The sequence below is a fragment of the Ischnura elegans genome, chromosome 10 (genome assembly GCF_921293095.1).
Source record: "Ischnura elegans chromosome 10, ioIscEleg1.1, whole genome shotgun sequence".
In the NCBI taxonomy this organism is placed as follows: domain Eukaryota; kingdom Metazoa; phylum Arthropoda; class Insecta; order Odonata; family Coenagrionidae; genus Ischnura; species Ischnura elegans.
This window is the reverse complement of record NC_060255.1, coordinates 77,556,118-77,572,757: the sequence shown is the minus strand read 5'-3', so window position 1 is coordinate 77,572,757 and position 16,640 is coordinate 77,556,118. Positions and strand designations below refer to the sequence as shown.

At 39.0% G+C, this 16,640-nt stretch overlaps 1 protein-coding gene across 5 annotated transcripts in view; it reads left to right on the top strand.

The window, feature by feature from the left end:
• LOC124167167 (GRAM domain-containing protein 2B-like) overlaps positions 1 to 16,640 on the top strand; it is a 648,383-nt gene that overhangs the window by 64,531 nt on the left and 567,212 nt on the right. Inside the window, exon 1 of one of the 5 annotated variants that reach the window (XM_046544979.1) lies at positions 10,976 to 11,498. The exons of 3 other annotated variants lie outside the window; for them this stretch is intronic. In XM_046544979.1, coding sequence (XP_046400935.1) covers positions 11,422 to 11,498 — 77 coding nt within the window. In that variant the 5' untranslated portion in view covers positions 10,976 to 11,421. Of the gene's footprint in view, positions 1 to 10,975; positions 11,499 to 16,640 lie in introns of those variants that run through there. One more of the 5 variants, XM_046544980.1, reaches the window with a different exon arrangement.

Sequence of the window (16,640 nt, the reverse complement as noted above, 5' to 3'; positions counted from 1 at the left end):
CCACCGCCGCCGTGGCCGATAGACTTCCAATGCAGATGAAGGAAGCCAAAAACTTGCCTCATCTATCTCGTAGTATATGTATTCATATTAATCCACTATAGGGTAGTTTCCTTCATCAAAGAAAACGAAAGGCATTGATTGCGATTCCTTACCCACCATTACTGTATTCATTATGTACAAATTATTTGCTTATAGAAATCCCAGTTTAGACGAATGGCAATGGTCAATTTTAACCTCATTTGAAAAAGGCCAGATTGGCGCCCATGTGATTCCACTCCAGGTGACGTCACAGGGACCTAGTTTTATACGAGTAGTCCGGAGTTTCACATTCTCTGACATTACCAATGCATGCATGAGGCACAGAGCTAAGAGAAATATCTCTTAAAAATCACCCATTAAAATTACCTAAGCTCGGAAAGTTTCCTTCGTTTGATAAGGTATTAATAATCCTTTATAAAGCCAAGCGCTACCAGCTAGCATAGTACTCAGCTACCTGCTAGCATCCTGCGTCGTATCAGCGCTCAAAGCCTCGACCCAAGGTCACCTCACTTGCGGAAGCGGGAACCAGAAATACGTCACAGGGGTTTTTCCCAGCAATCTTACTTAGCCGTCGCGTTTTCGCGCGCTTGAAAATTTTCACTTTTCGTTTAATCGCGAAAAATAGAAATCGTCATTCAAAAATCTAAGAGCGTGAAATGCGTACTCCAGGAGTAATAATCTTTCGATTCAGGCAGTAGAAAAATAATTAGAAACCACCCTATTGTGGACTAATTTTAATCATTATTGACTATTTTTTAAATTCATTTTATTCATTGTGGACCAATTTTATTAATTATATAATTCGTAGTCTTCCAGTAAGTCTTCGTAGTTTTCCATAATTGGTCCACATTATAAATATAATTAATAAAATTAGTCCGCTGCCGCAAGTGAGGTGACCTTGGGGCGAGGCTTTGAGCGTTGATACGACGCACGATGCTAGCAAGTAGCATAGTACCCTGCTAGCTGGTAGCGCTTGGCTTAAATAAGGATGCCTTATCAAACGAAGAAAACTTTCCGAACTTAGCCAGTTTTAATAGGTGATAATTAAGACATGTTTCCCTGAGCTCTGTGCCTCATGCATGCATTGGTACCCTCAGACGATGTAAAACTCCTATCTACTCGTATAGAAACTAGGTCCCTGTGACGTCACGTGGAGTGGCATCGCATGGGCGCACATCTGGCCTTTTTCAAATGCTGATAAAATTGACCATTGCCATTCGTCTAAACTGGGATTTCTAAAGCCAAATAATTTGTATATTATATATGCACTAAAGGTGGGTAAGGAATCGCAATCAATGCATTTCGTTTTCTTTGATGGATGAAACCACCCTATTACCTCCATACTTCGCAATGCAGCGCGTACTCCGGGATGGGATAGGGCAGTGCCCCGGACAGGTGGAACCCGGGCTAACCTACCCCGCCAGACGAGGCAATTACTGAGGAGGAGGGTTTGAAGGAAGGGGGAGACTGCACGTGGTTGCACGAGCCGTGCATGCCCGTCTGCGACGCGGCGGCGCGAGAGAGGTCACTGGTGGAGGGAGGGCAGTGCAGGAAGGTCATAAGGTCGCCGTGCGGTCGCGAAAATTGGCAGCGAAATCCCGGAGAGAGGAAGGGCTGCAATAATTAGTCCCCTCGATTCAACACACGTGCCAGGGTGTATGTGTGTGCTAATTGGCCGTTTGTTAACTGGAGTAGAGTCGGAAAAGTCACATAAAATTTACAGATTAAAAGTTAAATGTTATTTTATTCATCGACTTGGAGCATTGGTTTTGGAAAATGTTAAATGCAAATTTTTGTCAACATCTCGGTGTATTAAACATTCTTAATGAGGGCTATGAATGAAGATGAGTTCATAATATATCTAATATATTAATTACTATCTACTACGTGGTTAATTAATACTCTCCTTACGAATTATGCACAAAATTATCTACTCATATCTATTTATAGCCCTGATGAAGGTGCATAAATACGCCGAAACGCTGGTAAAAAGGGCATAGCCGAATAAGAGGGTCAAAAGTCTTTTGAAAAGAAAAAGATTTTTTGCGGGCTTGGGGCATAGGAATTGGGATAAAAAAGAACTAACCTACCAACACTTTCAGCCAGCTAGTAATTTTCTCGTATAGGTTTATTATTGCTCTCTCCCTAGTAAGGGGTGTTCGAAGTGATTATATAATTTAAGAGAAATAATGTTTTTCATCTCTTTTGGCTAATTCATAAGCGTTACTTTTACACACACGTATGTTATTTCTGGTTTTTAGGTTCATTTGCTATTACTGAATTGTTATTGCAAGGAAAATAGTAATTTTATCTTCTTTCCAATATCTTTCATTCCCATCTCCTAATATCTCTCATTAGCCTTCCCAATTCTGTTATCACTACTTCTTGTGCTTCTCTCATAGAATAGAGCCTGGAATCGACATTATTGCCTGAATTATCCTCATGAAATACTTGCTAAAGAAGATTCAAATGAATGGGATTAGAAGTATCCGGGATTTGGGGAATTTTTGGCATATTTATTTTCCCACCAGGATTTATTTCTCAATTTCATATTCGTCTTCTTTCATCACGTAAGCCCATTGTATTCTCTTTGCGTCGTTACTAGGAAATGATCCCTGCGTCTTTCTCAGATTTCGGCATATCATATACCTACCCTCATTACCAAGTAAACCCCGCATTATCCTGATTCTGCGATCTTTTCCATGAAGAAGACGATTCACCTCCTCTCCCAAGCTCGTGTTTTATCAATGCTGTGACTTTTTATTTATTTATTTCAAGTTTCATTATAATCATTACATGACGTCCTTTACAACGCTAACAATACGCAGCGCTAACACCCATTTCTTGGATAGGGACCACCGATCTATTTATGGGAGCTTGAACCCGCGACCTTCGTTGGGAAGGCGATGACTCTACCTCACCATTACCGAGGCCGACTTAGGTGTTGCTTGAAGAATGATCGTAGGCTTTCCCGGCGCATAGAATTGTGGAAGGTTACACGGGATTTCCACCGGGTCAGGTTCTCCAACTCCATCTCGGCCGACGTTTCGATGGGCGAGTTGTCCATCGTCTTCAGGGCATGTCGAGTCTTGAAAATCGTCCTCCTTACATATGGATGACGGCGGTATCAACCGGGGCAGGTGTTGCGTGATTGGTCGAGAGCTTCCTGCCTTTTTCCTCGTTCCTCACGAATGCTCCTCAGCACTGGTTTCCATGAGGCGCTCAGAGTGTAGCCAGTGTCACGGTTCATGGTGGTGTTGAGACGAATTTCAATGGCCTCCCTTGCCAGTCTTTCCCAAAATGTTTCTATGTGACAAAGGACCTTAGTCTTCTCTCAACAGATGGCGTGGTCGGAGGAAATGCTGTGTGTTAGATTTTGCTTGTTGATTAAATGTTCTTGTCCTGAAAATTTCAGGTTATCAAGAGCACTGCAACAATATTATGGATCATAAATTTAATGATTGATCCCAGGGATAATAACGAGGTACAATTTTTACATTTGGGATTCAAGAAAATGTTAATGGTATTTGTACGAGGTGACCGATAGCCGAGGTCATCATGAGGGAAGGGTAGGTGAGGAAAGGTGGAGAGAAACCCGGCGTCGTCATTAGCCTTCTCTTCACGAAAGGTGCCAAGGGGACCACGACTTAACTTCCCATCCGACGGACGGAGTGTTGCGCTTTAAATGTCCTCCACATTTCACTCAAGAAGGAAACTGGCATTCTGTAAAATTCTCTGCCCCCGCCGGAATTTTCACAGCATGATAGAGTGATCTTTTAAATAATTAATATTACATCAAAAATCGTTAGATTGGGAGGGATACATCTTCCAAAAGAGGTATAACTATGACTTCCTCTTTTAAAGTAAATGCTTAACGCGCATTGAATCGAAAATTTTTTGATATCATAGACAGCATCAATCGAGGTAAAAATCAAACTTTCTGTTGCGCGTGTGTGGATTTTATGCTTGCATTGTTAAATTAATAACGGCATTTATTGCCAAGTTAATCAATTTGTATGCATTTTCATCACATTGTACCACAAATCATACATGAATGGTGTTTTCTCTGCCTCTTTGGAACTGACTGCGAAACTTGGCCAGAAAAAGGTTATCACTTGAAAAGAAAAAAGGTACTTCCCCCAAAATTTGAGCGTGACAACCAATTCTTGTAGAACTTCTTGTTCTGTAGATTCGAATGCTATATACAGGGTGTCCCAATCATCTTCATCACCCGAAATAACTTTTTGTCTAGATGTATATTCAAAAATGTGTCAAGCATATGTTCAATAGCCGTCAGGGGGACATTATTCAGCATGATCGCCTTCCTTGTAGCTTTCTTATTTACAAATATATGAACAGCGGTATGTCTTTTTTAAATGGCACCCTATATTTTTTATTCGGAAATTCATTTCTCTCGTAAAGACTTATTCAAAATTGTAGCACCGTGGATCATTAACATAAACACAACGTTATGAAAACATAAGAAACTCGTCCACTTACTAGAGTTAGCAGTAAACAAATAACAAGCAAGTCAAAACATAACACAAAAGTCACTTTGAGCCCGGGACCACAACCGCGTCCACGACTAGGGTGCCATTTAAAAAAGACATACCGCTGTTCATATCTTTGTAAATAACATAGCTACAAGGAAGGCCGTCATGCTGATTAATGCCCCCCTGACGGCTTATGAACATTTGCTTGACACATTTTTGAATTTGCATCTGGACAAAAAGTTATTTCGGGTGGTCAAGATAAATGTGACACCCAGTATATGATTTTATTATTAATTTAAATCCAATACAACAATGGTTGGGATTTCAAAAGTCTGTCTAGAGGCACATATTTTTCAGTCTCCTGACGACGTTCCCAGCAGGAGGAACGATACGTAGATTAATATGAGTTCATTCCACGCAGTAGAATACCCTTAAATAGTATTACGATGAACCTGATTGCGACAAAAATGTAAGGGAAGAATTCAGTCAGGAAAAATTATATTTCCCTTGCGGAAACTTATCACCACGTATAAGTCGATTTTTTAGACATATTATGTGATTATACGTTGTTAATTTTTAATATTTGAAGATCGATATATGCTTATATACTTAATTTTCAGCATGCTTTGATGAACGATTAAGAGAAATATTATTTTTTCAAAGTACATAAAGTGATTTAACAATGCACCACTCTGAGTTCTACTTGAATACTAAAGATATAAAATATTAAAATTCCGGCATAAAATGACGAAGGAGGGGTCGCGCTCCAATTTTGCGCTCCGTAAGCAAATCCACTTGCTGGTGAGAAAAGAATGAAGAGCGCAAGACGTCGCTCTTCTGTTCGGGGAAAATTGCTGATGCTCCTTCTATCTCCACGGCAAAGTTCTTCCGCGTGCATTTTGCAGCCGTTGACGACGATGACGACCCTTAAAAATTCTTCCGCCTCGGAAATCCCGAAATCTCTTGCGAGGTATTAATGCGCGCCGTTTCGGAGCGCCACCATTCATAATCAAGCGAAATTACAACGACAACCCACTCTTCCATTGGCTGCATTTTGCTTACTTTTGCTTGCTCTGCATGGGCCGTCGCTGTGAGCTTGAATAATGGCAGAAGAAAATGAAGTTGGAATTAAACTCTCAAAAAAAAGTTTATTTCGTAATATTCATGGAAAAAACATTATAATTATCATTGTTTTTATTATTAACTTTATTTTACTTCGTGTTTTTAAAAAGGTTTTTCCAAAGCATACGGATAAAAATCAAGTTCACCAGTGTTCTTTTGTCATTATTCTATGACGAGGGACTATCTTTCAATATGGAAGTTGTCAAAAATAATGTATATTATTATTTATATTTTATACTCATCTCAGGATATAAGTATTTTGGCGTAATCAGACATGACTGGAAGGAGCTGTGTCATACACAATTTTGGCACTATGATGGTCTAAGTAGAAATGTTGGCAATATTGAATATTATTAACGATTTTCTCTCATTTAATATGCCATTTTTTGTTTTGGGGATAGACGCGCACGATAAGGCCGTAAACGCCTTTTTTCGATTTCATGTATAAACGTTCTTGGCCAGCTTGGATGATCTCAGGTAAAATAGGATTCTGAGAAGCACTTTCAGTCGCTGTAGCCAGCGTAGGTATTGGGTGACTCTTTTGGACGTTTTGTAGGGCTATATTATGTTACGGACAGATATATTTGCTTAAATTTCTGACTTGGAGACTGACACTGACCGGGTTTTTGCCCAATGTGGGAACAGAAGTGCCTGGATTTCGGGTACCATTTCGGTATAAGAGTGGTATTTTATTTCTCACCTTCACTGTATATCTAACGAGCGTTCCCCGATCCGCCGCCTGGAGACGCACCCGATTGAAAGACTGAAATCCCCGCCCAGATTGCTGTTTTCATTTTGAAAATGTTACAAGTCAGCAATTGCCCCTATGGCCCAAGTGGGCAGTTGGAATCATGACAATATACATATTTTCCCTCGTCAACAATACCATACAGTCTAATTGTGGCAATATCCTTAATCAACCTATTCTTAAATATATTTACGCTCTTAGTATGGATTCACGAGGCTTTTCTGGTACGTAGTTCCAGTACTGTGTTACTTATGTGCGAAACCTCTTTAAATTGAGCATTTGTGAGCGGCACTATATCATAGACCGATGATAATTTTTTCCAACAAATTTTGGCTTTAATATTTATTCCCTAGATTTTCCCAAGCTCTTTTCCCGTTAACTATTTAGTACTTCTCACATGGCCAGGTCCATTTCCTCCTATGATTTAAGCTATTCCATCCTAGTCTAGTGATCATTTTCACAACACTCCGTATTCTTGTGCTTTCCTAGCACATGGGTGGCTGCATTTCTATGCACTTTCTCCATTTTTATATCCTGCACTTCCTTGCTGGGAATTATTGCGCGCCGTTTAAGAGCAATTCATTTTAAGTTCATAATACAGAGAGATGACAACGACAGTCACACTTCCATTGGTTCACTTATATGTTAAAGACTCTCGCCCATTTGCATGACGAATAATTATAAGGCAGAAGGCAATTAAGAATAAGGAACTTTTCTATCATGCTGCATAAGGATATTCCACCCGTTTGTATTATTGGGAATTGAAAAAAAATCGTTGCTTATTGTATTTAGTTTTTTTCCGTTTCGTTAGGGCTTATCATGATATATATGTTACCTTTTGCCAGTTTCGGTGGGCTTCTCTAGCCAATCAGCGTCAACCGTGGTTAACGAGCTGCCTGTTACGAAAAGATAGAATTGCGTCTAGCTTTCAACCGGCCCATAGCAACGGTTGCCAACCATGCCTCGAATTGCGTTCACGTGTGAACGTATTCTTTGTTCTGATTCTCTTTGTTCGCCATTTTCATTCATATTATTTTCTTGCCTTAATGCCTGGATCATTGGGGTTCGCCAAATATGCACACCGAGAAACTTCATTATTCAGGAGATTACTCAGGAGATTCGGCGAGCGATATGGAAAAATTGATTTTTGATAAGTACAACAAAATTCATCTTCCAAAAAGTTTCTATTAATTGTTAGGAAAATATGTAGCAGATCTGTTAGTGTACTGGTTCCAGGTCTCGGCAGTCTTTATATAGGATATTTTGATGGTGTTTAATTCTTTGTAATGTTGAGAATATTTAGGCATATTCTTTTGGCAAAGATATTAACGAGGGTAGAAAATAGATGTTAGGATACTTGTTTACTTTTATTTATTTCCAACAGCCCCATAAACAGCACAAAAAGGCCTTTATAATGAAGGATTAACAAAACACAACACAAACATCCATGCCCTGGACCACCTACCCAGGAAGGATTCGAACCCCCGACCTACGGTTTGGCAGGCGAGGACTTAAGCCCATCGCTACCGAAGCCGGTGAATTTGGTCATAACTATTATGTTTTTTCATATGTGTTACTGTTTTAAATGAATTTAAATAGAATGTGTGGGCTTTTGCTGAACCTCATCTACGAGAGTAAACTTGAAAGTAAGGTCTTCAATGTTTTTGTCATTAAATGAGACATTTATTTAAATTATTGGTTATATCGCTGGAAATTTTATGGTTTCAGCTATTTTTTGATGAAGTCACCTTGGCGCTCGATGACTTTCCTCAATGACACGATTAACTTTTGAATCCCATCGTCATACCAGCTTTCGTCCGCGTTGCCAAGATAGGCGCTGACCTCCTCATGCGTCTAGGAAAAATCGTAGAATTTTCCTTTCTCATAGGAAAATCTTTCTTTTTTGTAGAAACGTTAAATTATGTTTTCGCTAATAGTAGGACCCGTCCGCCTCTATGACGGTGCGGGATTCCTCTTCCCTTCTCTTACAACCTGTCCCAGAAGGCGTCGTCGGGGCTCCCATCGCGGCGGCGCCTCTTTCCTTTTTCCTGCCTTGTCCTCCCCATTCTGCGGTGCAGAGGTGATAAGCTTATAGCTTCAGACTTCGGCCCAGGAGAGTAGCCACGCGAGCCCGCCCTAGGGTTTCGTATCCACTGACCATCTCATGCACCTCGTCGTCCGCCGCGAACTTCACCCCTCCTATGTGTTTCTTTAGAGCCAGCATAATGTGGAATCACTGGGTGATAGAACCAAAAAATCATCTTCTTCCTCTTCAAAACGGCGCACAACTTCTTCCACACTTTCCACGCTCTGCCTCTAGTGGTCTTTGGCGAGCTGTTTGGGCTCCCACCTGGCATTGGATGTTTGCGTGGCCGGAAAGGAACTTGATGCACCATCCACTAACGTCTTTAGCATCCATACATTTTCACGGTAAACTTCAACCGATTGGCGATTAGTTTTGATAGGTGTCACTTTTTCCCGGTCAAAAATTGTAAGACAGACCGAATTTCGCGCGTGGACGGAGACGTGAGGGGGAGCTCAATGGAGATGGCTGCTATGCCAACAATGAGCGGCTGGCAGTGCATCGCGGCGGTCTAGAGTTGTAGTGGGGGAACCAAGGAACACGGATTGCACCAAGTGCTTCATGCGGGGACGCAACGAATATGAAGCAGGGATGGTAATAGAAACTAAACGTAAATCAAAACTAGTAAAATGTCAATAGTTTCGTTGCCGTAGGAACGAAACGATATGGATTTGAACTCAGGGAGATAAACTCAGGGTCGAAACGAAATCGGAGTCAAAACTACTTCGGGTCGAAACTAAACTAAAACTATGGGACAAAACGAAACGTAGATAATGTTTCGCACCGGAAGGACGACCACGTGCTTCACCTTCGAACCTATGAGAAATAGAGGCGTGTTGAGGAATTTCCAACGGCTTACCGCTTAGGCCTCCTACGGATTCCGGCGTTCTTGGGGGCCGGCGCGACCCCCTCCTTCTCCGGCAGCCCGCGAGGCATGGGAACGGTCCAGTTTAGTTTCAGTCCAGAAACAGTTTAGTTTCAACCCACACACCGTGTACGATGTATGGTTGAATGAAGTAGAGGTTCGGCTTACCGCCATTAGATGCTTGGGGCACTCATATTTTTACCAGCTAACAGAAGAACGGTGAACGTAAACTGGCCATTCAATTTTTGAGCTGAATGCTTTAACCTCTCTACACGTATGTCAAACGCAATGGGTCGAAACTATTCTCTCTTATTCTATCTATTCCACTCAACTTCTGGGATCGAAGCTTAACTCTGAGCAGCGGAGTTTCGATTAATATAGTTTCATTCCCGGGAGTAAAGTTTCGTCCCGGGTCGAAACTAAACTCCTTGGTGATTTTAATTTTGTTCAGGAACGAAATTAAATCTAGGAACGCATTTTCGTTCCCCTCCGGAAGGAAACGAAATATTTTCGTTTAGTTTCACTTGCCATCCCTGCTTTGAAGACCTTACTTTTAAGTTTACCCTCGTAATTCGGGAAACCTACGTCCGTGGATAAGTTGCTATCGCCTCATGATATAACTCACAGTATTGTAATGATTTAGCTGCTATTTCTGTGGTCATTGATGACTACCCCATGGGCAGTATTCAGCCAAAACCTCTTGAGAATGCACAGCACCAGGCCAGTGCTGGACCCCTTCTCCGGGCGGTAGACGGTCATGGACAGAGAACACCGGCACTATGCAGGTGTAGGACTACCGGGAGTTGTGGGGTGTGGGATATGATAAATAAATAAATTTTGAAATTTCAATCCCTACCCTCTTGAGATAAAATTGAAAATTACCAGATTGAAATGTGTTGATTTTAATTATTTTTAGATTTTAAATTTATTTAGTTTACTCAAGACGTCGCTAATTATGCTGTTAAATGAGACATCATTGAAATCATGCTAACTGCTCAATGTTGATATTTTGACTGTAACATTTGTCAGTCTCAGAACAGGAGGTCGCCAAAGATTTCCATGCCGGAGGGCGCACCGGGTTGCGACCCGGTGTCCCGGCGGCCCAGCACGGGCCTGCACAGCACCATGGAAAACAAAGCTAATTCCCTTGGAAAATTGGAAATCAGGGATTTTTTTATTTCGACATAGTTGAAAGCATTGTAATGACTCGGCAGGTATTCCTGTGGGCAGTGATACCTACCCCATGGGCAGTATTTAGCCTAACCCTCCCTTGTATGGGACCAGGTACCCTGGAAAACAAAATAAAACATGGAAATCAGGGATTTTTTTTTTATTTCAACATAGTGATCACGCTGAAAAATTCACAAGTTGTGTTTGTGATGATGACAAAATGCTTCACCCCACTACCCCGTCACCCCTTTCTCCTGTCGGTGGGATGGGGTATGAGGAAGGGGCTGGAGGGAGGGGTGGATAGAGGGTGGAGGGGTAAGACGAGGGAAGGGGTCTGACACCCCTCCCGATCAATACCCTTAACCGATGCGGCTGCTATGCCCTCTCCCCTCCGCCGCTAGAGGCGCTGCCGTCGACCTGATCCCTGGCCGTCAGCTGTGTTCCTCCAGCCGCCACTCGTGTCACGGCCTTGGTCGAGACAGTAGTAGCGAGCAGGAAAAGGAGTCTTACAGATTGTGCGACGAAACGATTTTTCCGTGTGTGTTTTCCCCACTCAGAGAGACGAGCCATCCCCGGCCTCTGCCCGTTCGAGGGATTGGCCGTGGGAAACGGCTACATGACCAAATTTTAAGTGGTGATTTTTCTCACGTGTACGTAAAAAAATCTACCATCATTTTTATTTCGCTTGTTTTTTAAAAAAATAGGGGGTATCGTCCGGTTGTTAACCCTATCTACCGAGAGTGTGTATCCGCTAGTTAACAGCCACCTAATTACTCCCGCCCCATTGGTCATTGTTTCTCCTGTCGGTCCCTCCACATTGTGTTTCTACCCGGTGTTCCACCCCGAATACATAATCGGCTCGGACACGCGTGTCCCGTGACCCGGGCGATGGACCGTTCCCATGCCTCGCGGGCTGCCGGAGAAGGAGGGGGTCGCGCCGGCCCCCAAGAACGCCGGAATCCGTCGGAGGCCTAAGCGGTAAGCCGTTGGAAATTCCTCAACACGCCTCTATTTCTCATAGCGTTATTATTAGTCCACAGTGATGTGGTTTCACATTTTATCTTTCTATGCAATATATAGTACGCAAGGAGTTTCAATGGGGAAGGTACAATGCTTTTGTTCTTTTTGTATGCCCCATAGTCCTTGTTGTTTCTTTTCCATTTGAACTGTGTATAAAATTTGGGAATAACAAATTCAAATAAAAGTATCACACCTTGAATTAACTACTAGAATCTTGATTTGAATAGCAAAGGTAACTATGTAACTTGTTGTGGAAATATTTAATTCATACAGTACTAATTATCTCCCTCAGATTCATTGATTCAATATTCTGATCGTTGCCAAGCAACTACAAACGGCCTACAACACCTGAACATGTTTTGATATGATAACTTCTGTGATTTCCATTAGAACTGTTTATTAAATTTAGGAATAACATATCCAAGTAAACGTATCACACCTCACATTCAAGTTCACACTCACACTCGGAGTAATATACTTCGAATACTATGGCTAGAAGTGATCTAAGTTGTATTTTCAGAATAAATATTTCGCAATTTTAATGCATGTTGAGCGTTGCAGTATATCTTACGAACAATTCGTTTTTGATTTTTTAGTTTATAGTATGCCTTGTGAAATACTTTTTATATCAGCACTAAAACGTTTAATTATACCTGTTAAAAATATTTTTGGGAATTCATTACGCGTCTTAATGATCCGCAAATAATTTGTTATTTCTCCACATAAAAGACGATATAGTATGACGAGTGTCTAATTTTTTCGATTTCAACTTTTATACTTAGTTAACTTATATATTATTAACTTATATATTTTAACTTATAACTTAGTTATAATGAGGAATTCCTTGATAAAAATATATTTCTAAATTTCAACTCATTTAAAATTTGGATTCGTGTAAATATGAATAGATGCAATCAAAATCTTCAATCCCTAAGGCAAATTTTGTATACAAATTATGAAATATTGTTGGTATGCAAGTTCTCTATGCATAGATAGTTCAGGGAGTTTCAATGGGGAGTATATATATGTTATTTGAAGTTTGTCATGAATAAATGATTACCAATTTTAACATTATGATTAATGTATTCTTGCTTATGTGATCAATTTCTCACTTTGAACGGTTCATCTCCATGAGAAAAGTTGTGCCTAAGTTATAATATTACGTTCTATCAACACTAGTGCTAAAAAGGCTACGTAGATTTTTGATAAATTTTCATGATTTTATTTTGCTTTTATGTAAGTATTGTGTCGGAACATTTTATTTAGTGTGCACCTATATTTATCATCTATTCTTGTGTATTTCTAATTAATTGCTTGCAATGTGCACTAATATCAGAATTTGTGTACGTTTGGTTGATTAATAGCTGTTCAAAACGTATACTTACGATTTTATTTAGATATACATGTTTGTTTATTCGTTACAGCTATCTTTTACACTTCTACCTATACTATTCACAGTTTATCTGTTAAATACATTATAACTTGAATAGGAGTCATAATTTTACTTGGATATGTTATTTCCAAATTTTATACACAGGTTTAATAAAATGGATAATATCAATGTAAAATCTGCAAGGTTTTTAGACTCAATACATTTGTAATGGAGAACGTATCGTATCGAGAAGTGATCACATTAAAACATTGTTGGTGTTTATCACACTCTTATGTCGTTGTTGGTAGTTAATGTGCGACAATTAGGGTAATAAAATCAGTAAATCTGACATACCTTATCTTGTGAAAATTAATGGTCCCATAAAAAAAAACAATTTACTACTTTGTTACTCCACTCTTTGATACTCCATTTGTCCTTTGCTACTCAAGCTCTGTAACTCAAAAAACATGATGCAAGAAATTAATTTTTTGCAATTAGATTCACAAAAGGCTTCCAAATATCATGTTATTTTAACTGAATAAATGATTCAATAAATGTAAATAATTAATTTGATTTGTAAAAGTTTCAGTCATTTTGACTGTTATTTTATAATATATCTATTGATAAAAGCACTTATATATGTGGCATTTTTTTAAACAGCGAAGCAAATGTTCCTTTCCCTGCGAAACACCTTGTGTTTAAGCTGCCTTTTAGTGCTAGCTACATGAATGTATTATTTTATTTAGCCATATATTACTCAAATTGATTTCCTTTCGTTATCTCCATCGTTTAATTTATTTTCCCATACCCCTGTACCCTAATCAATTCTTTTAAAGTTAAAGTCACTGATTATATGTTAGCATGCATCAAAACAAACTTAGTCTATTCTCGATCGCCATTCATCAAAATGTGATAATATTTGGGCAGTGAAAGTTGGGATAGTTTCACATTCTTATGCTGAGAAATTTTTCCTTGCACAAAACTTGGCATAGGTTTACCCCATGTCCATATCTGTAGATAACAGTAAAATTTACCATAGGTCAATTTCCACTTTAATGTATTTTAATTAAATCTACTGTTTTTTTTACAAATTATAGTATTTTAAGTGAATTTAGTTTTTACAATTTACTTTGCGTCGTGTTTACCGCTTTATGTATAATAATGGCATTCAATTGTACGCATCTCGATTTTAATTATCATTTTACGGTTTATTTCAACGAATCAACTTCCTGGTGACTTAACTGCCCTCAGTTCGATACATTTCAAATTTCTGCTAGTATTACTATGTGACTCACTACTTTAGTTATTGTTTCGTTTTTCCTTCAGTTATATTTCGTAACTATTTTGTTTTTTGAGTCACTGAATTCGTGTGTCTGGCCATGCGAATGCACCAACTTAATTATTATCCGATTTTAAATGAATTTACCAATTCTTGTGTGGATACCTTTGGTGGCTAGCAGCAGGGGTAAAACATATGGGTTCACTTATACGTGATTTTTTTAAATATTTTAGGTGGTTTCAGAGGTTTTTAAGATTTTATCCATAGCTAAACTTTTTTCATCATTAGTTTACTGTCTTTTTGTCGGAGCTTTGTCTTATTATTTTAAATAAATAACTTACAGACATTTATTTAACCAGCGTATCGGTTTTTATAACCATCATTGCGCTGATGACAATGTGAGCATCAGACGATGGTTGAAGATTATTTTTTTATCATAAATTTATGAAAAAATTACAACCAACCTCCAATAAAAGCAGGAGACATTACAGATTCCTGTGATCTGCGCAACCCATAGCCTATCATTTAACTATATTTACTTTAAAGTAGGAAATTACGCTATAGTGCCTTCGAGGACCTAATTGAGTTATCACCTCCGTATCGTGTTGTCAGAAGAGCTTTTCCGAACTGTTGGAGGGATTCCATGCGAGGAATCCTTTATCACCCTAGTGTCTTCCCTGAAGAGCTTACCGTCTATTTACTGGACAGAAAATTGGCTTTCAATGCCATGAGACCATGCTCGAATCACCAAAGTCTATGTTTTATATCCCGAAGAGAGATTTCAATTATTATTTTACGGTTTATTTCCATTAAAAAACTCCATCGTAATGTAATATTTCTCTATGGAATTAATTTTGAATGTCTGTTTTTACCACCTAGCGTCTAGCGAATTTCGTTGTTATTTTGTTTTTCTTTCAGTTTCGTCAGTCTTTCGCCATGTAGAATGCAGCCGCTTATTCTTATAGGCTGATAAGCAAATGATCAACTTATTTATCATCCTTTTCAAATTGAGTTTCCCATCATTTTATAGTTATGTAGCTAGGTAACTAACATTGTTCGACAACTACAGGAGCCTTTGGCGGATAATCCTTTTTATTGTGAAGTTGATTAAAATCATTATTTATATCTAATTTCAATAATATTTAAAGGTACAAAATATGAAAATATTAAAATTGCCTAATTGATTGCTAAAATTGAGAAATTTAGGTTTGGTTTAGTGAAATGAACTGATTTTACCCGTTCATCCAATCTTACGTTCGAGTCTGACGGGCCAATCAAATCCAGCCATTTTCTCATATTAAACTCTTTATTTTGTTTAGTTTTCCATTCGTTTTGCTTTTCTATCCACAAATGCCGCTTCTGTTTCCGCTTAAATAATGTTGAACATCTGATTTGATTTATGAGAATAGGGAGGTTTCCTATCATTTTTTATTGCCAAAATGGAAATGCTATTACTCCTAGAGTACGTATTTAACGCTTTTGGGTATTCAAATGACGATATCTATTTTTCGCGATTAAGTGAAAAGTGAAAATTTTCAAGCGCGCAAAAACGCGACGGCTAAGTTTGAATGCTGGGAAAAACCCGAGTGACGTCATTCTGGTTCCTGCCGCCGCCGCTGCCGCCGTGTGAGGCCACCTTGGTGCGAGGCTATGAGTGCCGATACGATTCAGGCTTCTAGCAGGTAGCAGTTGGCTTAAATAAGGATAATTAATACCCGATCAAACGAAGGAAACTTTCCGACCACAGCCAATTTTAATAGGTGATTATTAAGAAATGTTTCCCTGATCTCTGTGCCTCATTCATGCATTGGTAATCTCAGACGATATAAAACTCCTGACTACTCGTATAACATCTGTGACATCACGTGGAGTGGCATCGTATGGGCGCCAATCTGGCCTTTTTCAAATGAGCATTAACATTCGTCTGAACTGGGATTTCTAAAACCAAATAATTTGTATATTATGAATACACTAATAGTGGGTAACGAATAGCAATCAATGCCTTTTGTTTTCTTTGATGAAGGACTACCCTACTGTCAAATTATTTGGCCTCTGAATTTTTAACGTCATATTTTTATGGTAAAAAACAGTATTAGTTCATTCTTCCAAACACTGACATAATTGGAATGAATATGACATGTAAAGCTTTAGTACTTGATGCTATTATTAGACTCGACACTTTCCATAGATATGTATTGAAATCTGTTACTTTGTAAGCTTGAAGTTGTGTTTCAGCTCATAACATTCTTTTTTAAGTTTAAACGTCGTTATTCGAAAAAAGTGGTCTAATGTTCCTTCATTCCTTTCCTCTTTTGAAATCTTAATGAGGTATTTACGAAACAAGAAACTAAAGTTAAAAAACACTGAGTAAAATAAAGTTTTACAGCTTAAAAGTAACATTGTCTCTTTGAAATTTTTAGTGCATGTGGGGAATCCCCTTTTTAACATT